Source organism: Rhyacophila brunnea, unplaced genomic scaffold (assembly GCF_057557595.1).
Source record: "Rhyacophila brunnea isolate RB1 unplaced genomic scaffold, BYU_Rbru_1.0 scaffold_4, whole genome shotgun sequence".
NCBI classification, from domain to species: domain Eukaryota; kingdom Metazoa; phylum Arthropoda; class Insecta; order Trichoptera; family Rhyacophilidae; genus Rhyacophila; species Rhyacophila brunnea.
Window position 1 is genome coordinate 51696274 of NW_028233068.1, and position 24582 is coordinate 51720855.

At 33.7% G+C, this 24582-nt stretch overlaps 1 protein-coding gene across 14 annotated transcripts in view; it reads left to right on the forward strand.

The window, feature by feature from the left end:
- Positions 1–24582, forward strand: part of PMCA (plasma membrane calcium-transporting ATPase 3) — a 398702-nt gene that overhangs the window by 300700 nt on the left and 73420 nt on the right. For all 14 annotated transcript variants that reach the window (XM_085953876.1, XM_085953871.1, XM_085953875.1 and 11 more), the window contains one exon: positions 13437–13605. In XM_085953876.1, coding sequence (XP_085810002.1) covers positions 13449–13605 — 157 coding nt within the window. In that variant the 5' untranslated portion in view covers positions 13437–13448. The remainder of the gene's footprint in view (positions 1–13436; positions 13606–24582) is intronic.

Consider the following 24582-nt stretch of genomic DNA (forward strand, 5'->3'; position numbering starts at 1 on the left):
CTTTACAATAGCCTCATTTTAGACTTGAGAAGACGGAATTTTAAACGAATTATTATGAAATATTTGAAAATGAGAGATTTTATTTCATTTATGAATATGTAAACATTTCGATATTAACATTTTATTCTTCAACGTTTTCTCTCTTCGAAGATGTTTGAAGACATTTATATTTATTTGTACATTGGTGCAGCGTTTCCATCAGATTATTACTATCGATTAAGTTAGCATTTATTAGATAAAATTCATGTTTTTACCCTGAATCTTTACATAGACCATGGTTTCCCAAACTATGGGTCGCGACCCACCAGTGGGTCGCGAGCGAATATTGAGTGGGCCCTCGCCACTGTATACATGAATTTTAAAAAATAGAAAGTGATAAATTTGATATTTCATTCATCTATTTCTAATTCTTAAAAATTGAAATAAACTTAAGTTACGGAAAATATTGTGATAAAATAATAATAATTTGAATTGCCAATGCACTACAGATGGCTTGATTCGTTGCGTTGGATTTGTAACCCATTTCAAGACGACTTACCAACTAGTATGTCAACAAAAGCAAGTGAAGAACTCATTGATTTATCAGAAGATACGTCACTGAAAAATAGTTTCAATCGTAAACAGTTAACGAAATTCTGGCTCTCAGTTGCTGATAATTATCCTTGCTTGTTCAATGAAGCTATGAAAATCTTCCTCCTCTTTACTACCTCATATCTATGTGAGGTCGGATTTTCGGCTATGGTTAACATTAAAACTAAATACCGAAATAAATTGAATATATCAAACTCATTGCGATTAAAAGTAACTAAAGTTGAAGTTGATGCTAAAACTGTAATGAAGAAAAATAAGAAACAAATACATCCTTCCCATTGAAATAACTTTTTAAAAAAACCTTGCAAGGTGTAGGTATTTAAGTAATATTTTTTTTTTATTTAAGTTGTGTTTCTTATTTCAACAGTCTTTCATTCATATTGGTAACACTAAACTTATAAAAAATATTTTTTTTATTTCAATTAGAACAAATAAGACAGCATTAAGTAGTTCCACGACTCGCCACTAGGGAATCTGAGCATTACCAATATGTATACCCTCTTTTCTCTAAGACAGCTAAGAGGTGGGTCCCAAGATTGGAAATTTTTGTTAAATGGGTCGGTGCCCAGTCAACTTTGGGAACCACTGACATAGACTACACCAGTAGAACAATGAAAGCGTATTCATTATGTATGTATTTACCTTTCAGGTCGAATTATTTCGTAATCATTTATCACTTCATCACTGTATGTTTACCAATGTTTCGTCTTCCTCTTCTTTTTCATCTTCGTTCGTTGGCCCTACAGCAATACGGCAATACGGCTGGAGCTATGCCCGGGCTCTGGAAGGGCCCGGCGTCACGAGTCGACCAGATAAGTGATCTCACTAAACACGGATCACAAATTTGCTCTAATACTACAAAAAAGTTGCCTGAGGCGCTATTTTACTTCGATATTATTACTAATTATAAATATTTGGTTGTACGATGCAATTTTTAACTGTGTGCCGATAGTCAGCAACGCCATAATTCGAATGGATTTAAAATACAAAAGAAACGCTAAAAATACACCTTAATTTTACCGCCACCAGTTGGAAAACGCTACAGTAGCGCGTCATACTGCCTTTACCCTTAGCAATAAGTAGGGGGACCGCCAAACATCCCAGTCTGGGGCCCGCTTCAGGATGTGTGGGCCATGGTTACGAAAACGGTTCATGAAAATGTTCATAAGTATTCTTTATTGAATTATAAAAAAGACGAAACTCAATTTTTGGTTGTTTCCGTGTAGGTATGTATAAGGTTTCGTAATACCGCGTTGTGTTGCTTGGAATCGTCCCTTTGTTTTTTATAAAATCTCAAGAATTTCCATAGTTTTATATCGTAATGAACGTTCTGAATAATACATTTACGTAGAAAAGCTATAATGTATGTACCGTGTTATAATCCTGATAATTTGTATGTACGTTTAACACGCGCGTATATTTCTCTTTCAATGCATTAAAGCGGCAAAGAAAAAGTTTGCAATAGTCATGAGTTAGCTGGAAAACCGATGTGCATACGTGATTCACCTTCGAATCACCCCTCCTCCTCATCGGTTTTTCCCAAGGGAGCGCCCACTAACTAAAATTGCGCGGAGCTGATGCCTTTTCAACGTAGATACGTTCACATAACACGGATAAATTTGATACGAATAAAATACCTTTGTCTTTTTTACCAATCTTTTCCCAGAATTACCTCCACTTACATTGGTTATATTTTTTTTTAGATCAACGTAATGGTTTACCCAGTAAAGACCATGTAATTTACACCCCTGCATCGTTGCTATTCTTAGAAATATTTATTGATGTCTCTCTAAAGACCTACTTGTATTCTTGATAATATATAATGTGCTTTAATATGTAAAGTATGTCTCATAATATCTGTGACTATTTCGATCAGGGCACACAAAATTTATTTGAGTAATTCCAGACAATCTTAATTCATATGCGGCTAATATTCACAGGCATTACGCACGTAATCGAAATCGTATAGACCAGTGATGGCAAATACGTGGCACGCGTACGCAACTTGGCACGCCTAAAAATAAATTCCTTTTATTTTTTAATTTTCTAAACGTTTGTAGCGGAAAAATATTAAATCAAAGCGAAATCATGTTGATGTATATTGTGGTAACTAGGAAAAGCATGCCTGATTCTTTTATACCTATCTGTTAAAAAAACTAACGTTCTCTTGACCATTTTTTCTTCTACGTACTCTTGTGAAAGTATTTTTTCTATATTGAATCACGTAGGTACATTCACAGACTAGAATTAGGTTGAGAAAGGAAGATTCAGTAGCATGTACCTATTAATTTGCAATCAACGACATATCAGCCTAGTATAAAAAGTCTCACAAATAACATGAAACAAAAAACATCAAATTAAAATCAGTGTGTTATTATCATTTTTATATATTTAATAAACAATATATAAAATGTACTTAATTGCATTTTTCCTAAAACCTGTACACCTTAAAAAAATGGCACGCGCCACGAATTAAAAAAAAATCGGCTTATTTTGGCACGCCGATCAAATCCTATTTGTCATCCCCGGTATAGACTATAGATAGGTCATGGGTTCTCAACCGATCCCCTTTCTAGGGGGCTTAGTGATGAAAATTAACATTTAACATTTATCAGGTATTTATGTTGATAATTATTTAATACTTTACCAGCACTCTGTATTTTATAATGATTGTTAGCCATTTGCTCAAATTAGTAAGCCCGTGCTCTGAATCCAAATACACACTGTAAAAACAATTTGTATATTTGTCACGCCCGAGTTTCTACGTTTTATATTTATAAGACACTACTAAACATAATTATTAGCGTATTTTGACAAAGTAAGTACACTCTTTTCCCCGCCAATTTGCCACCACACGGTTAGCATACAACGCACCAATCCAAGTGTGGCTTAAAAAATACAATCGTTCTATATTATAATACGTCCTGATTCTTATCTGGTTCCTAGATATATTATGACTAATACCATTGAACAAATAACCTGAAATGAAACATGAAAATCGCCTTTTTAAATGTACATTGGATAGTATGTCAATGGTTTTATAATATGTATGCTCAAATATTACTCCTACTATCGATTATTTACAGAAAGAACTATTATTCTGAATAGCTTTATTATGATCTATACATTTGTTGTACCAAGGTCTTGATCAGGGGGGGGGGGGGGGGGGCAAACTTTTTGGATGGAGGGCCAAATTCAAGAATTCAAAATAAGCGGGCGGACCGCAAGTAAAATACCATTTTTAGATATACACCATTTATTATCACGAAAAATAAACATTACAAAAAAAATAATGAGAAGAATGAAACTATTGTACATTTTTTTTAAATTCAGGTGTTAATTTTGTAGTTGATATTCTCAAAACTGCTGGTAAACGGGCATCGGAGATATTTGATCGTAAAGAATTTTTATTAAGGTTCATGATTGAAAATGTTTGTTCATATAATATAGGTTGATCCAAAAATAACGAACATTTTTCTTGCATAATCTTTAAGTTGGTCGAATTTGTCTGAATTAAGGGCATTGTAAAATTTTGAGATTTCTTCACGACGATGCAATTTTCTTAAAATGGATCGCGTACTATTGTTAAACAAATTTTAAAACATTCAGGGGTAATACATATTATGGATGCTGAAATATTACATAATATAAAACCTATATGTTATATCAAAACCACTAAATAATCGTAATATTGCGCATTATTACTGAAGTGTGAAAAATACTGATACTTTTTGCAATAAGGAGGTACCTTTGGAAACAAGAATTGTATACAATATACATGATAATATAAATTATATTGAATTCTACTGTATGTTATTTTTAAGTCCATCGCTGTTTCGGTTGTAATACCATAAGCATAAGACTACAAATATAAGTTCAAAACACGTACAAGTACAAAACTCATAGATTGGGACGAAATGATCTCTCTCACACCATGTGACTATTGAGTAATAAGAACATTGGATATCGAGTTTAAAAAAACACCCGTAGAATTTAATATAATTTATTTGTTAAATAGAATTCCTTCAAGTAAAAATGCTGACTTAATTAATAAGGATTGTATAGTAACGACGTACAGAAATCGCATGAACTCCAAAGACAGTGTCCTTGGTAAAATATTCTGACAGACAAAATCCAGATATCAATATTGTTAATATTATTAATACATTTTTTCAAAACCCGAAGTGTAGATAGACGTTTTTGAATGAAACTCTTCAGTTATTCAATATTGTTTTTCTTATGTGCATTTGTTTTAGTTATTTCTTGACTGGAATTTATCTTCATTTTTCGTGCTAAAAGTCTTTTTAAATATCATTTGATTCAGATATTTTCACTGTCTTTCACGCAAAATTTTTATTACATTTAAACAACACATAGATAAAAATACAGTCTGGTCATTGATATACTACTGGATGAATCATATGCTTCTTAAAATGACGCCCGATTTTCAGCGACTCGGCCTTTGTTAAAACTTACTGAGTAAGCCCGATCTAGCTTGCATCTTACTCTAACTAATAGTCAGCGCATGACTGACGACTTGCTCTGTCTGTTTTGCGTTGCAGCCACCCTTAGGTTCACTATTCCAAGAACGCAAATTTAGTTTTACAGCCAGGGCAATACGGGTGAATTTCGGGAATCCATGTTAACGGTCTTAACGCATTATACCTACAAGGAAATATTATAAGGTGATATTCGTAATATCTTTTGTGGTACATTTTTAAAATGACACTTGTATGGGAACTGCTCATCTAGTAGTATATCAATGAGTCTGGTAATCAACTCGCCATAACTACTGTCAATTATTGAAAGATGTGACTTTGCTTAAGATCCAGAGTGACTCTTCTATTACTTAGAATTTTCCTTGTGGTCACTAGTTTACTTTTTATATTGAAACAAAACAAAGGTTCGCCAGTTTTCTCGTTTTATAAATAGATATCCGATACAACAGTACAGCAGGCGTATACAGGGTCGGCTATAAATGTTTCCCAAAGGATTACGGGTTGTCTCCTTCTTCGTGGATGCCCGATAGCTTGCGACGTTTTCGTATCGTGCGTTTCTAATTTATGGCCACAATTCCATTGACCCAATGCCTAAATGATTTAAGTCCTGGTTTTTGGGACACGTCCGTTTCAATTTATGAACAAAGAAATTAATTGACTGGCATTTTTGTATTTTTTTTTGCAATTCACGTATGCATATGTACTAGAGAGCTGGGTTTTATGGTAGCTTTGCTAAGCTTGTTATTGGACCATTTATTTGAAGTATAATTTCATCAGATAAATGCTCTGTTTTTTTTACAAGAATAAGTGTTGTGCAGCATACACTGTAGCTTGGTTGGTAGAGTGGTCGTTTTCAAGGACGGGATCAATCCCGCGGTTGAACTAAAATGCTTCACGTTTTTTAATATAAATTTGATCCAGTGGAAGTATCCCAATGGGTTGGACGAATGGCTAACAACTAACCCTTGTAAAATTCTTTCTTTTTTATTTAAATTAATGGATTCAACTATACAAGATAATATGAATTGACCGATTTATTTAAGTTAATCATTTTAAAGTTAATATGTTCCCAGTACTTATCATAGCAGTTATAATGTGTGAATCATTTGGTCAGAATCTGAAAATATTTGGTGGTGTAAAAATTGTTCCTGGCACATTTTTTAAAATTAATATTCTACTTGTACCATTTTAATCGATTATTATCATTATTATTATTAGTTCGTTAACACAATATCCAGACAAAACTAAACTAGGTATCTTTGTTTGATTATCGAAAATAAATGTGTCGGTAAAATTACGTAGTATCAATAATATATACCTACCTCCGTGTAGATTAGGCAGTGGTGTAGTGAACTGATGCTCGTTTTTTGACACTGAGCGCCGCACCTAAATTTTTCCTCCATATGCAATGTGTTACATAGAATCTTATACATAAATACACAATATACTAATGTCGTTTTATTTTTTAAGTTGTAATACTTTTTCATATAGGTACCTACCTACTGTAACTCTAACATTCAGCGACGTTTAAATGCAAGTCAAACAATAATTCACACTCGTTCTGTCACAAAATCTTTAGCACTACCTTTAATCTTCGAATTATATGGAATTAATATATTTTTACAGTCCATTTTTTATCCCACTTAAAATAAACGGCTTACATTACTTTGACATAGTTATGCAGAAAGTAGTCAGTCCACAAAAAATAAAAAAAATGAGATATGATATAGATCAGATGCGAGAAGGTTTTCTCTGCGTTTTGCTGAAAATAGCCAAGCCGCAAAAAAATATTCTTGAAATAAAATACTATTTACAATTTTACATATATTTTTAATATCATGTTGTTGCTAAAGTGCCATTATCTCAGCTCGACATTATTGTGGACTGGCTACATTCTGCATAACTACGTTCAATTATTGATAAGATTGTTTCAAATTAATTTTGCCGTTTCAAAAATACTGGCTTCATTTTGGAAAATGGTACTGACGAGTGGCGCTACTTTGAGTATCTATTGTTTTTGACGTGGCCTCATGACTGAAGATCGTGACTTGCATGATTGGGCCGTCATGCAGCCTCCTGTGTGTCGTCACTTTACCCCATCTATATACATTCAGTGACACACAGGACTTGTGTCAGTGGAAGGAGGGATATCTTTCTCATTCTCTGCGATCTACCTGACCAAATATATATGTAAATTGTACGTAAACCATTTTACCGTGGCACAGTTCGCCATGAGCTTTCCTCTCGGAAAGTGATGACCGTATACCATACGGTATCCAATTTTATTAGATTTAATATGAATATTAATTTAATTTTCCTAGTTGATTTTGGCAAAATTTATGAATTCAAGAATGATTTTTAAATCATTAAAGCAAATTAGCAAATTATTATTTAAGATCAATATTTGTAAGTCTTGTAGAAAGTCACCAAGTGCTGGGAATGTTGTATTTTTTAAAATGGGAATCGCGTGTTTCGTTGTTCTAAATAAATACGTGTACCGAGAATATTTTAATTCGACTAAATAAATAAGACGATATTATATTTCGCATATAAATTAGGAATACATTATTATTTTTAACCTTGCATGCGGAAGTAATTGGCCAAACGCTCGCATAATATAGGAAGTCCGGCAACGAACAATCAAAACTGACCGAGACGGAAAGTATTCCAAGACCGTACATTTTTTTTGCATTTTGTTTTATTGAATATATTAGATATATTATTTTGTGGGACTTAGTCCAAGTGCCTATACCTTGTAAACTACCAGAAAAATACTTTAAAAAAATTATTATCATCATAGCCAGCTCGTTTATAACTACTAAACCTAGCTACATCCACATAAGTACAATATGAATATATACATAAATATTTGAGTTACATAGGAATTTAATATTCTGACAGAATTAGTAAACACATTGATGTATTGATTGTTGAACGATGTAAACATGTTACTTAAATATTATTATTTTTAGTATTGTCTCCATATTTAATACGAGTACAATCATAATATTATGTATGACCAGTTTTGTTTTGAATGAAAGCCAGATGAAATCCCAGTGCCTTATGCAGGTACTGGGATTGGTAAAAAGTTTGACAGTAGTTTGTCATATGTTATTTAATTCATAGGAGCTATTCTTCCAACTATCGTATCTATTCACCAAGAAATAACACTACATAAAATAATTATGCGTTTGTGTTATCGATAAGTTTACGATATATCGTTTTAAGTATGAGTTTGTTGTTCGAAGTGCTTTCACTATAATCAACTTATAATTGTAGAATTAACAAAAATGTTGTTTCATGACCATAATAAGCTCTGTTTTTTAGATCTTGACTTCTGTTTTTTTTTTTTTTTTTTTTTTTTAAATATTTTTATACAGACTCGTGTATAGCGTCATGGAAGATGGCCGTGTACAAATCGCTGCTATGCATGGCAGGTGGTGATAGGATAACTCAAATCGTTGTTCGTCGTCTGTCGTCTGATACGGAAATGTTGCAGTTTTCGTATTTGTATTTAATTATCGAATTTAATATTTCTCTCGCAACGAAAGTTAAAAGGTCTGTGAAATGTTATGTAGGTATATGAGAAGAATTCAGAACTGGAATCTGTCTTTAAAGAAGCATCTGGAATATAATATGTAGGATCTGCTAGTTGAATGCTGTTACTATAAGCAAAATATTGTGTGTTCGAATTTCAAACCGAGCGTTTTTCTAATGTTAATCTAATGGGTATGTTTCTGAGACCTTTTCCATGTTGTATTCTTACATGTTGAGCATATTCAGTCTTGTTTAAAAAAATAATATCATATCTCAACTTGATATCGATCGTCTCAACACACCTTGCAGGTAGGCAGGCCTCTATTTTCTTAATCTGAATTTTTGAAAAGCGAAAGGCGCGAGAGTTTCGGCCGCGGCTGAGAAATAAAACAGTCGAATCGCCCGATGGAAATGTCGACGGGTTGGTGGGGCATACACTCGCGCCGGAAAGGGAGAAATTTGAATACCCGCGTAAAAATTTCACCGTTTGGTATTTGAAGTGAAATATATATTTTAATTTCCGTAACGCGCCGTCTGCGTCTGAAACGGCCGCCGATCGATACTCGCGTGGTCCTATTGATTTTCAACCGTTTAAATATTACGCTTTTTACGAACCGTCCCACGCCTAATTGAAATGTATTCCGATTATCGTGGTCGTTAACTTGGTATTAGCTGGCTACTGACTGTGACTGCCTACAAATTTGCCATCATCATCATCAGGCGTGCGATAACCCGTTACCCCGATACCCGTCTCCGCCACTCCGCATACATACATCGGTATCTAGTAGACCGCGGATTTTTTCCCGTCGCTTCTTTTCTTACTTACAATACATATTATTATTTTAGGTATTTAAATATATTTTTTTGAGTGGCCCCACAACAAAATATCAAAAATATCTGTCTGTTTCAGACAATTTCTAAACACTTAAGCCGTATTTGTTATACCTATACCTATTTTAAATATTTTTAGATAATTACATATTTTTACATATTTTAAGTTTAAGCACATATTTTCACATAAACACAAAATTAATTAACAGAATAACATTAGTAAGCACAATTGAAATGTTAGAATCATCTACAAAGTCACTAGTGGAGCAAATTAATATTTTAAACAATAGATACTGCTACTATAATAAGAAAATGTTCCTGGACCAATTGGAATAAAAAGAAGTACAAAATTAAATAGTGTTTTAAATAAAAATACTGGACTTCAAACGCTACAGAATATTATAGCTGCTGTAGAAAATCCATCAGATGCCTGTGGGTCTATTCTATGCTTATCGACCGCTAAAGTGATAAAGTGAAAAATATTATCACACTTAGGGTAGGTTTGTATCAAAATATTAGCACTTATTGTAACAATTACACGAAGCCGGTTTTTATTGTTGCAATAAGTGCTATATTTTAACAGCACCTATCTTGCTGCTGTTAAAATATCGCACTTATTGCAACAATAAAAACCGGCTTCGTGTAATTGTTACAATAAGTGCTAATATTTTGATACAAACCTACCCTAAGTTTGATACTATTTATCAATTTAGTGTTCGATAAGTATAGAATAGACCCACTGAGATGTTTAATTTTTTTCTACTTCAGAAATAGTTTCATTTACATACGCAATAATAACATCTTGAAGGCCTCCGACTTCCTGACTAGCTCAGGCACTTGGAAGTGGAGGTTCATTAATGTGGAGGAACAGGCAGGAAACTCATGGACGTGGAGTAACCAAGAAGCCACGGGGCACAAAGTCAATTAAACACCAGATGAAATCTTCAGAACTCGTATTTTATTGTTATTAGAATATGTTTGGCCTTATGGCATTCCTTCATCAAGGATTATAGTCAAAAAGTATCATTCACATTGGTATCGAAAGTCCCAAAGTTTATAATAATTAAAAGAAACTCGATTTATTGTTATTATCCATACACCACAATTAGTAAGGAAAAAGAAAAGTCAAATCAATTAATATTCGAAGTTCACAGTTCGAAATCTCAATAAACAAGAGTCAACTAATATCCGAAGTCACAAAAATAACCACATTTATTACTGATTAATTAAAAATTAATTCGAATATTATTATTTAATTATTTTAAAATTAACTTGATTATTATTAACTAATTATTTAACGTTAACTTAATTATTTCTAATTAGTTATGCAGACGAGATCGTGAGGGTCCCAGGGATACAAGCCGTCGCAGAAGCGACTCCCGGAACCCACAAGTGCCAAAACAGACTGCCTTTGGATTTAATAATCTTGCCTTTTTATCCGTTAGGGGTGGTTGTATTTCTTACAAATCCACACTGATCACCGATACCGCCATATGCTACACATTTATATAAGGTTGACGGATGTCAGACTATCAACCAAACATATAGCGATATCGATGTACATAATATGATTAATATTAATATTACTTAAATTACATTAATTCCTTAATTATCTTAATTATTTTAACTACTATATACTACTAACGCCCATCCATAAGTCCCCCTTTATTACCTCGTTAACCCTTGCATTACATATTAATTTACAATTTACAATACCTATTATAATAACAAATCAAATCTTATATTACATCTAATCTAATTTAATTAACCCCTTTATCCAATATATATCTAATTCAAATTTAATCCTATAACACTTTACTTTATATATACATGGTCCGTGACCGACTTATACATCCGCAGTTCACCCTGAGAAGTCGTGGGACCTGCCAGAGCAAACTGCGGGACTTATACCTATGTGTCATATCGTCTGTTTTTGTTCGGCTTTGTCGAGGGTCGTAATCATTACACCGGTGGCACATTGACTACCAGGGTCAGACCGAGCGGCTGGGGAGCACTACTCCTTATGGGAGCGCCCCCCACAGGGGCGGAAAATCATGTGTGTGTCAATCTGTAGAAGTGATAAGAAGTTTTTCCATGTATAAAAATTTGCTAGGATCAAATCGTCAAAGATTCACTTTCGAAAATTTGAAGCATTATATTATTATTATTTATTGTAATAAACCGTTTTTTGTTTGTGAATAGATAATAATTTAAACTTCTGAAATATATATGATTTATTGTAATAGGTACTTGCTTAAATTTTTAGCACCTTTTTTTGTTTTTTAGCACGTAATTATGAAATGTTAATAACATATTTTCCAATTATATCTACGTATTTTCTACCTATTATTTATTTTTAGCACCGATGTATGCGCTGATGTATTTTCAAATTATCGGCAAACATTTCGGCATGCGAAATTCGTATGTTTCCCACTCGGTCCAACATTTCAACATTTCATAATAAAGAACAATGATAGAATGCATAGGAATATTAAAAAAAATGTGCAATATAATATAAATTAATACTTATTTTATATGTGGACGTATACCAAGTTGGTTGAGTATCTTAAAACTTTATAAAACAACGTTCAACTAAAGCTAAACTCACCCTCGAGTAAGTTGAATTTGTTGGTAACTGACGCAATGTGGTTGAAGACAGCTATTTCCTTTCCAACTGGCATCATCAATGGCGGGTTTTGCAAATTATAATTGCGGAATAATAAACAACTGATACTATCATTTTTTAGACTAGACATATGTATCAGCATGCCGTATAAGTAAGGGGAGAGAGTTTTCCCCAGGCTTCAAGTTTTTTATGACATCTATATTAAATTCTTAAACTACAACTACCTACTACAAAAAATGCATAGTTTGTTCGCAATGCATAATATAACAAAGCTATTTTTTGTCGATTAAGCATAGTGTTAGTCGATTTTTTGTGTATGTAGATTTGTAAAATAAGGAGATTGATAATTTAGTGTACCTACCTACTGAAAAGGATTAGAAACTTTCTATTGTCTACAATGAGTCAAAAGTGACTAAATTCTTCTTTTTCGGCCATGTCCGTCTCTCTGGTGCACATGAATACCACACGGTGCCTCTAAGAATCCCTGTTGGTCATTCTAGGTCATACATCCCGTAACTCCGCCGTATACACTCTGTAGATAGTATGTAGCTGCTTCCGGGACGTTTGAAGAATAGGCAAGCCAGGTCGAAGTTCGTTTAGAAGTTCAATCTCAGGATCATAGAGTTGGTTCGCTCTATAAAGTCATACAACCCGCACATACCTAGTATCTGTCGCAAACATCAGCTGCTCACGAAGCTCAATATAAGGTTTCTCTGAGCCTTCGCAAAACTAGATAATGGACTGGAGAATTATTCCGATTACCGGCAGTGCGAAATCATGAAACGCCCTTTTTATTATTTAAATCGATACTGTTAAATTCCGTGAAAAAAGATAGAATTTTATATTACCTTCTTTATAGTTTTGAATTTTGAACGGGGTACTCAAAATACAGTTTACTCCGGTCCCCGCGTTTTCACTAATGGACATCAGCGCATCTATTATATACACGAGACTGCCATCGGCCGCTATCAGCGGTTATCGAGGGTAGTTTATCATATGTTTGTATTAAGGTATTATAATTGTTACAATAAGTTGGCCATCTAAAACTCTAAACAGTCAAAACTGTCTATCTCGCTCTAAAAGTTAGCACAACTAAGAGAGGTGCTGTTGAAACTTTACAGTTATTGTAACAATAAAACTAACTTATAGTAAAAATTATAATACTTTGATACAAAAATAAAAAAATCTACCCTGGATAGCCGCCGATAGCAGTCTTGTGTATATAATAGATGCGCAGATACACAGACAAGCATTAGCAAGTTGACAGTTCGCTTATAGGTACTTAAACCACGTATAATATGTTGAAAAACGTAAGCTAGTGAGTGCTTATTTATAATTTTTTGTGTTTGCAGATCGCGGGCGCGATGGCGACGATAGACGGTCGACCGGCGCAGTATGGCGTGTCGCTGAAGCAGCTGCGCGAGGTGATGGAGCACCGAGGCGCAGAGGGCATACAGAAGCTCAACAACCTTGGCGGCACCCAAGAGGTCTGCAAGAAGCTGTACACCTCGCCCAACGAAGGTAACATTCACTCTTAGTCACTGCTATTCGACATTTCTTCATTCTACAAGTCCGAATAATCGTAGGGGCGAACTTTATATCAGCAGATTCATTACTGGTTTGACTTCCTGGGGTCTTGTAGCGTGGCCAAGCGCCCTTCATTGTTGTGCTGGGAGCGCCGCGGGAAGAATTTCTTTAGACGACGTTTAGGTACTTACAATTGACAGGATTTTCATTTTCACTCTTCGTGCTTAGTTAAATTATAATACCCAGAGTATTTTCTCTTAATAGTATTGCCTGCTTCTTCTACATTAGGTCTGGGTATTATTGTTTGGTTATCGGGTCAGAATTTATACTGCAAATATTATGCAATATGCAGCATCCGTCCTTTATTTACGAGGGCAGTCATTTATTTGATCATGGTGAGTGATTTATTATATTTTGAAAAATCCAGGTTTGTCATTAATTTTGAAAATAGTACATTTCCGAATTAAACAATATGTATATTTGCTAGACCAAGGATTCGAACCTGGGACATTTATAAGCCGATGCGTACGCTGCTTGGTCATCGTTGATCTTTTGGGGCACCGATGACTATTAGCCCGGTGCCCGCAGGTGTAAATATGGCCCTGACGGTGTCGTTCCACTGTAGCCCGAAAATTCAGCGGTGATTCTGCGGTTCTCTGAAGTGGAGATCTACCCAATTACAATAAATATTATCTCTGAGACCAAGCCTAAATGTTATGCAAACGTCGTGGTTCTATTATTGTAGGTACCTACCTACAAGTAAGTTTTTTTGAAGATTTGTTTTGATATTTGTATATAATATGAAATGCAAAAGTTTCGCGTGGTTTGATTTATTTGATGCGAACGGCCACTCAACTTTGAGACGGTAAATGCCTCACTTTATTGAAAGCCTCGCACCGTCATTCTGCAGTCAGATCGAAGTCACAGGAAGCAATGCTTTCATCTTTAATACCGCTCCCCCCTTATAATTCCCGAGCATAAACTCTGAATACGACCGCAGCATAAAAGCGAAATTAAAAATAAACGGTCGTGAATTTTCTTTCAGTTTTCTTTCGGCCCCCTCCACTTTCGCAACCCTCTCGATCGCTTGTTTTTATATCCCGCCCCAGCTCGTGAATTATTTATAAATATTTGTGTTGTGCCCCGACCCCCCGGGGGGCCAGGGTCTCAGGTTCGATGATTTATCGTCTCCGCAGTGGGCATGCGGATGTGCTACCAGTCATACTACTTGTACGCCCGCCCCAAATTCCTATGCTAACAGCCATTAATGGAGTTCGAATTTTCTTTGGCACTTTGACCCGAGATATTTTCTCTCTTCTGTGACCTATCTCATGATTATCGCTTATAATAATAAGACATGGCGGCGGGGCTAAATACAATGTATATGTTAAATAGGTTTTTACTGGGTGGAATTCTATTTTAAATGTTTTAATAATTACATTAAATTTTCGCCGTAGATAGCTATTTCGCCATTTACACCATTACCAATAGTCTTGATAACGTTTTAGAAAAGAATTGGTGATGTTTAAGGCAATTCGCTCATTTTTTTTTTTAACTTGAACAACATGTATATCCTTTAAACATTCGTTTTAGAAAAGAATTGGTGGTGTTTAAGGCAATTCGCTCATTTTTTTTTAACTTGAACAACATGTATATGTTTCAAACATTCGTTTTAGAAAAGAATTGGTGATGTTTAAGGCAATTCGCTCATTTTTTTTAACTTGAACAACATGTATATCTTTCAAACATTCGTTTTAGAAAAGAATTGGTGATGTTTAAGGCAATTCGCTCATTTTTTTTTAACTTGAACAACATGTATATCTTTCAAACATTCGTTTTAGAAAAGAATTGGTGGTGTTTAAGGCAATTCGCTCATTTTTTTTTTATCCTGAACAAAATCTTATCTTTCAAACATGATTAACTAATTATCCCTCCGACCATGTCCAATCCTAATAAGATCATATGGGCCTCCACGGAGTGGAGTTTTGTATTAACAGATTTTGTTTTTACGAGAAATGGATGTCAGCCACTTGCTCAACCTATTAGGTCCATACTCCGACTACACAAATTGAAAACCAATATGTGTACTTGCCAGACCCAGGATTAGAACCTGGGACCCTCGACTCTATAGGCCGACGCGTAAGCCGCGCGGCCATCGTGGGTGTTAAAAACTAATTACTGTTACTAATTATGCTAATACGTTTATTCTACCTCTTACTACTTGTACTTGTGCACTTCATTCATGTGTAATTTTTGAATTAGTCCTAAAATTTACGTACGCCATTTTTAGAACTTATTGGTAGCTTTAGACAAAATATATTATCGTGCAGAGGCACCTAGCGGAAAAATACGAAGATTGCAATTTGAGACATTTTTTTGATAACTTACATTTTCAATTATTTTACTTAATACATACGTATAAAAAACGTTGAAACTATGAATTAGTAAAAAATCTGTTCTATACATTAGATTAGACTAAACTTTTTCGACTAACTTTATAAGGTTTTTTTATTGTTGACTTGTTATAAATTTAACAATCACTGCAAGTGGGGTTGGTTAAGGCTACGGTTAATAGTCCTCAGCATCCCCACGAAATATACACATTCCGTTTGTCTGCTTTGTGTCATGACAACAGAGCAAATTGTACCATATTGCCACCGATATGTGTGCATTATATTAGTTTAAACGTGGGGAGCATTATGATGTGATGTAGTGGTTCTTTTAAAATCCCAAATCAAAATATTCAGAAAATACGGGTAGGTACTAATAAAAATCTGACTTCCAAAAGAACGCATATTTTATATAGGTAGGTATATTCAATATTTTTGATATGTTGTATATTTTGATATGATAAATAAAATTATCAATACGCCGTTACGATCATCCTTATTAGTGCTGTACACGTGCATGGATTTACTGACAGCAATAGTGCGTATTTTAAACTATCGGGACAATAACAGCTGTTTACACGTATAAGTGCTGACTGTATCTCCAATCTTATTCTTTAAGAGTAAGCGAGACGCGAGTGAAAATCGGTTAACCTAAAAATTAGTATAGTTCGTTTTTTTGCCGGCAGGTTCGCCACTGTCGCTCTACTGCGGAGGCGCAGATCTAAAAAAATCCCTACTGTCGCATGACAATTCAGAAGCTTCCAAACTTTTTGATTCATGAATGCAAGCTTGCGACTGCAGGATAATACATGTTTACTCATACACTTTCTTGTTATAGCCGCGATAATACTTACTGTCAACAGTAAATCCATGCACGTGTAAAGGGGGTATAATGCTCCTATTTCATTTCAGCAACTAAATCCTCCTAAATAAGTCTGTTGGCTTTCCTCACATGTTGCGAGGTATTTGCATGGTCCTAGATAGACCTAGAGCGTAAATATTATTTAGGAAGTTTATTGTTCGTTATTTGTCACCCTAATGGTGGGTGACATACTTGTTTCTATTGTGGACGCCCTGGTCAACGGAATTGGTGATGCACCGGATACCCGATAATTACCAGGTTCCGGAATCAGGTGTTTGTGTTCGGCGGCGGTATGTTGCCACTAGTTTCTTTATTGTTATCCATGATGACAATATTATTTTTAGAATTAGAAAAATATATATTATAATAATCAATAATTTATTATTATAAGATGTACAGTAAACTGTTTTGTATTGTATATTCATGAATATTGTAGACTTCTGTGAATATTTTTCATTTGTTGATCTTGATAAAAAAATGTAATAATTCATAATCGGCCGGGGACCGGGGTTAATCCTCTGCTGAACGAAAGACTCTCCGATCTTTGGTTTTCAGTATTTTTTTAAAATTCCTCCTGTTTAAATCAATTCTTTAAATTCGTGGTAAATTTAAATGTCAACAATCTAAAATTTACGTATGTTTATGTGAGTTGGTAGATGTGGTAGTTTACAGTCTATACTCTATGTGAGGTTTTGCGAACCTTTTTACATACGCGTGTCAAAATTTCAAATATTATTTTTCGACTGTCTGGCGTGTCGAGCAGTTTTTCCATGGGGTAAAGGATTTTAACGATTCTATTAAAAACGATGATTTTCTATATACCACTCACAGAACATAGTACTTATATACATACAGCTTCAGCACTTTTTTCAGTAGCGCCATACATTTCGATCCACTAACTTTGAAACTGTCTGCCAGAATTACTACTGCTAGCTCTACCAAGTCTTTGTTTCTTATTTGGTACAGCCAGTTTCGCGGATAGAAATGAAATTGTTGTTACTGTATTACTTAGTTTAGTCCTTGACGCACACATTGACTCCAGAATTGATTTGATCAGATGAGGCATTCTCTCGCTATAGTGGTCCCAAGCATTTTAAATCGATCATAATAAGAATTTTACAGCGCGGCTTCCTCCATCGCCTAATGAGATTAGTGCAATAGTATTACATGTGACGCATAAAACCTAAGGACCAACCTATATGTACAATTATATTTTTACATTAAACGTAATACTTATTCTTGAAGAGTATTTGCCTGCTATTTTTTATACTTTGACTTGACTTGAGATAATCCTCGGTTTCGGGGCACCCGAGCTAGTCCCACATCCCCTTCGTCTGTATTATTATCTGAATTATAGGATTGTATGAATTTACGTGTGCGATTTTAATTTTAATTTTAATTTCAATTTCCCGGTTCTTGAGGAGGACCGGGAGAGGTTTATATCTTTAATGCAAGGATGTTGTTTTGTAAAATTTGATTTTAGAAGCTACTAATTAATTATTTTTTTTAATTTTTTATACATTAGATGTGCCATTTATTATTATTATGGGTATTTTTTTTTCTTCAAAATTAAACATTGGCGTGAAATAGGTTCGCCACCACTGCTCTGTGTGTTGTGCAGGTTCTGGATTGTAATATCGAAGATAGTTGAGTACACTAGCTGTGTAATAAAAGTGACCTGACTCCAATACTGTCTCGTCTGCCAGATACAAACGTAGGTATAATACATACGTGTAGTGTCACAATAGGGCTTATGGTTAAACACTGGTTTAAGATGCTCTACTCTAGCTAGTCTTTTGAATCCATAAAATTTCCAATGGTTATGTCTCTTAATATTATATAATATACTGTTTTAATTTGGCACGATTGACGGCATCTATGTTCTGTATAGGGATATACTAATAACAGTAATAACTGGGCTCATACTAGAAAGGAAGAATTTTTTGTAACTACTTAAGTTTAGTTATAACATCTTTCGGCGACAGAGGTGTTTGAACCTCGTTTTCGTATTAGGAAGTGCTGTTGGATTATTGGATTTACTGTATCCGATTGAGGCCGGCGGCTTTTTTCACTTGTCTGAAATAATTCTTTTTTGTGAAGAAAAATATACCTATAATATTTTGTTATTATTAAATTATAAATTTCCTATGCAACCCGACGGTCGTGTAGTTGTAGTGTCCGTCTTTGACGCCATGGATTCGATCACGCGCCAGATAAAAAAAATATATCCCATCTTTTTCAATATGAGTTTTACGTGATACATAATAATATAATAAATGAATATGGTACCGTACGTTGGCATATGAATGATGGCGACTATGGGTACCTAAAATATCGTATAAGGCTGTATTTTTAGCCCGTTTTGATGTTTCATTGTTATGTATGTGTGGCATACGCATTTTTGTGATTGGTCATTTAAGTAGATACATATTCTAAATAGTAAATAATGTCGCTTCGGTGTATCTCTCAATCACTGTCCCCTCAAGTCTGGGGCCCAGAGGGGGCAGATAAGTGAGATAAATACACATCACGAATTTGCTCAAATAATAAAAAAACTTAAATAATGTTAGTATTTTAAAGTATGTGTTTGAGCGATGAAATTTTTAATTATTGTATGTTGATACTTGACAACATAATTCCAATGAATGTATAAACAAATACAAAATAATCCCTACTTTTACCGCGTTCGCCATTTTGGTAAACGCTACTGTAGAGCGTCACACCGCCTTTACTTTTAGTGATAGGTAAGGTGGCGTGCCAAAGATCATAGCCTGGGGTTCCGTTTCAGGATATGGGGGCTATGCTCTCAATATTATATACGCCAGACGGCGGTATACGGTTAGGTGTTTTGTGGCAACCGTCCGACCTGGTCGCCATAAGAGTCAATTATGTTAGGTTTAGAAAATCTGCGGCGTCATACGTTTAAGTGTTTACGCTCTATTTTCGGCAGTTTAGCGATCTCTTACGCTTAGGCAGTTTTGTATTAGCTTTTGTTGTTTACTACAATCTACAATTTTAAATTTTGTTTACGTGTGCTCGTTTCTCCGATGGGCATTTTCACTTAAACATCATGGCACCTCAATTATTAATACTCATAGGTTATCGAAGAGGTATTAATTACGGTTCACGTCCTTTTAAAACTTTTTAAAAAGGGGTAGGTACAGATCTGGCCAAAATATTCAAATGATAAAAGTTTCTATGAAAGCAATAACACGTATACACATGAGTCCTGGAATGTAATTATAAAACAGGTACCTAGTACGTACATGTTTGAGTCGTGTTAACTAGCCATCACTAATCACGAACAAAAATAATAAATGTTCCTATTTGAAAACTGCTTCTAACTCATTTTTTAATAATGTATCACTTATCTCACTGTATGATGTAGGTACTTGTTTAATCCTCGGCCCCTCGAGTTATCTATATTTAAAAAAATATAATTATGTACGCACGCAATATGAATATACTCAATATTGCTTGCGGCTTAATTTTAAAATCTGAACTAAAGGAGGCTGATTATAATTATTATTGGTTAGAATGCCGTTAATGCACACGCGTATTGTTGTGTTTCTAAAATCAAAGCCATTAAATTCAAATCTCTTGTCTGTCCGTGTCTTTACCCTAATTAATGAACCGGGTGCCGCGGGTCTTGTCTAATTAATTAAAAGAGTATCTAGTGATACCGGTCAATCTGTCAATAACGTCGTCGGGTTTTAATCTGTTGAGTGTCATTATTGGGCGATCGCTCGGCCAATCGGCTTCGCGCATTCCGGTCACGTGCCGGCACCGTCGACTCTAAACCGCACACCTTTTGAATATCGACAAGGCTAGTTTAGTACGCGCCACGAATATCAATGCTGCAATTCGTAAAGTGCACTTGGCAGCGTTTTTTGATATTATGATAATTTATTGACACATCCAATTCTGGGACTATTTACGGCTATGTTTTACTTATAAATTGGCTATGGCCCGAATGAAGCGGTGTTTTGTAGAAATTTGTGTTGATTTACAATATATGTATTTTAGCAAAACAGATGTGAATAGCATGAGTTCAACAGGAATCCATGGTTCGAATCTCGTTCCATCATAGTCACTTCAAAAAGCCATTCTGCGTGACCAACATAATATTCCTCAGGATCGCCTGCTTCTCTCAGGGCAGAGTGAAAGCTACCAAGATCCCTCACTCGGTCGAACCAGCGCCTTCGTCTTCCCCAAAGGCGGCAATCCAAGACCACCGTTCTCCAGATTCGCCGCCCATAGAAGTTGCGGAATGTGTCTTAGACATGAAATGAAAATATAATTAATATTAAATTCTACAGGTTTTTATAAGGTTTGTCGATAGCTATTTCGGTTGTAACTCCATTATCTTCCCTCTATTAACTTCTCCATAATACTTTTAAAGCGAATGGCTAACAGCCAATCCTTGCAACTCCGTAATATACCTACATATTTTTCATCTTGAATGACTAATCTTCTGACGAGATTCATTAAAAATTTCGTCGTATTTGGTGTTTATTCTTTAGAATATTTTAATATACTGTTGAACAAGAACTTCTTGTCTACATGTTAAAACTGTGAACTAACAATCCCCTACAAATTTTCAAATAAGGAACGCCCCAAATTTATCATTTCACTTTACGCTCCCGTGGTGTACGGATATAGGTATCAATTTACGTAATTTGAAGCTTTTTATAATAAAAATACGTCTAAAACGATCAGGAGTGATGTTAGAATTATTATTAGTAAATTTTTGGTCGAAGAAGAAAAGGAGTCGCATCGAAAAAGAGAGAGCTGATACACTAATTAAACACGCCTCTGGCACGCTTGCGCCATGACAGGTAACCCACTGAGAAGTTTTCTATATGCGACAACAGCGACTTCCTGTTATCACCGATTTCTTGTTGTAGGACAATAACCTAACCTAACCTTTTTGTGCTATATCCGTTAACAGATATCGGCGATGAGTTTAGCCATTTTCTGATTAAATATATATGGAGTGCTGTGCTCAAACCAGTCTCTGAGGTCCTTGAGATAGGACATTTTTTCTACCAGGGTGTCACTTACCGGAGATCTTCACTTGAATGGTAATATGCAGAAGTTGATATCTATCGGAATGCCTTCTTGTTTTTATTTCTCTAATTATTTCTGTGATCATAAGCAAGTCCCTTAGAGATGACAGAACCTGCGAACTGATAACTGGGACCACACCATTGAACTGGTCAAAATTCAGGGGTGCTTTTACACTTCTGCGGAAAATATTATGTAGCCATTACCTAAACCTTGTACTAAAATGATAATGGTTAGATGTCATTCCAGTCCTACTATGTATATGAAGTGTGGAGGGTTGGACAGTCACACGAACATCGCTCAGAACATATTGATATAATATTATATAAAGTATCTGGAGTCCTTATGACTTATGAGGTTTCCTACAAGCTTATTTTAAAGCGCGTCCAGAAGAAACTTTTTCGATGTCAGTTTAAGGCATGTAACTATTTTCCTTTTCTTCTTAACTTCAGCTGAGGCATGGTCTAAAACGATCGTGACTACGCGACGGGAAGATTGTGCAAACGACGCGTGACAAACAAAACATAATTTGTCATAAAAATTCAACATGCGTCCATTTAATGTTATGTTTATTGTTATTTAAGTAATAATTATAATATATTCATTGACATGTTTTGTTTTTCGAGTAAATACGTAACGTTTTTTAGTCATCTTTACACGATTTAAGAATTCATTCCTCCGACGCCATCACAAAACAAATTGACGTGCTCACAGGTCGACAATCGCTCTCCGATTGGCAACGCTTGCGAAATTACCTCCCACACATTGCTGAAAATTATTTGCCGTTTCACTGAAGTATGCTCTTAATAATTCGTCGAACGATTACTTTCCGACTGCCTTTCTACAAGGCATGCTCACTTTTCACTCTCTTGAATCTCGTAAGTCACTTCTGCTCATGAGACATTTTTGCCTGCTATCACGAGGGATGGTTTCTTATCCTGGCGTCCTAAAGAATTTAAATTTCTACGCGCCTGTCAATTATCTACGTGGTCGCAGCCATGACTTATTCTGGGTCAGAAGCCATTAGCGAGGGGTGCCAGACTAGTTAGTACATGCGCTCCTAAAGACATAGACATTTTCAATGAAGTACTTTGCATTTTGTTTTTGAAATTTTATTTTATTGTACAAAATTGTTGAATGTTTTTATTATTATTATTATGCTTTCTTGTGAGAGTAATATTTGTTATAATGTAAATTTCATGTTGTGAACGTCCTGAATTTTGATTTATGTCCACAATGTTTTGTTTTCTTAAATTAATAAACTATTGTTTTCCTGTGCTATAAGAGAGTATTTGGAACATTACATTAATGTAAACAAGATTTTCTTCACACATTAATTTTCATAAAATAATATTTAATAATATTTTTCATAACACTGATTAAATTAAGTTTAACTTAATTATAATATACAATACTATGGTAGAGAGTAATATAGATATTGTGTTAGTTACCTATCGGATCATCTCCTAATGCCAGTAAATCATTTCAAATGCGTGCATAAATACAACATTATTAAATTCTATATAATATTCTCATGGCATCATAACTTTTTCAATATGATGTAGGTAGGTATGCATACATAATATGTCTTCTCGAATTTACTAGGCACAATTTCTGTCACATAAATAAGACCACCTTACAGGCTTTCACGCATGGTGGTGTTATAAAAAAAACTTTCTGAAATTTCCGCCAAATATGAATTCCCTACGTGACACTAAAGGAGAAAGAGAAATATCTAAATCATCACGCCCTTAGAAACGAAAGCTGTATGTATCCGAAACCTAAAACAAAATCATTTTCTACATATGCAATCGAATCCCTTTTTTTAACCTTGCTATCCTATCAATCCATACGCGTCCGTGATAGACAGTTAAAGAGTCATGTACACATTTTTTCCAGACTAGATGATAATTAATATATTATATTATATTATATTATATTATATTATATTATATTATATTATATTATATTATATTATATTATATTATATTATATTATATTATATTATATTATATTATATTATATTATATTATATTATATTATATTATATTATATTATATTATATTATATTATATTATATTATATTATATTATATTATATTATATTATATTATATTATATTATATTATATTATATTATATTATATTATATTATATTATATTATATTATATTATATTATATTATATTATATTATATTATATTATATTATATTATATTATATTATATTATATTATATTATATTATATTATATTATATTATATTATATTATATTATATTATATTATATTATATTATATTATATTATATTATATTATATTATATTATATTATATTATATTATATTATATTATATTATATTATATTATATTATATTATATTATATTATATTATATTATATTATATTATATTATATTATATTATATTATATTATATTATATTATATTATATTATATTATATTATATTATATTATATTATATTATATTATATTATATTATATTATATTATATTATATTATATTATATTATATTATATTATATTATATTATATTATATTATATTATATTATATTATATTATATTATATTATATTATATTATATTATATTATATTATATTATATTATATTATATTATATTATATTATATTATATTATATTA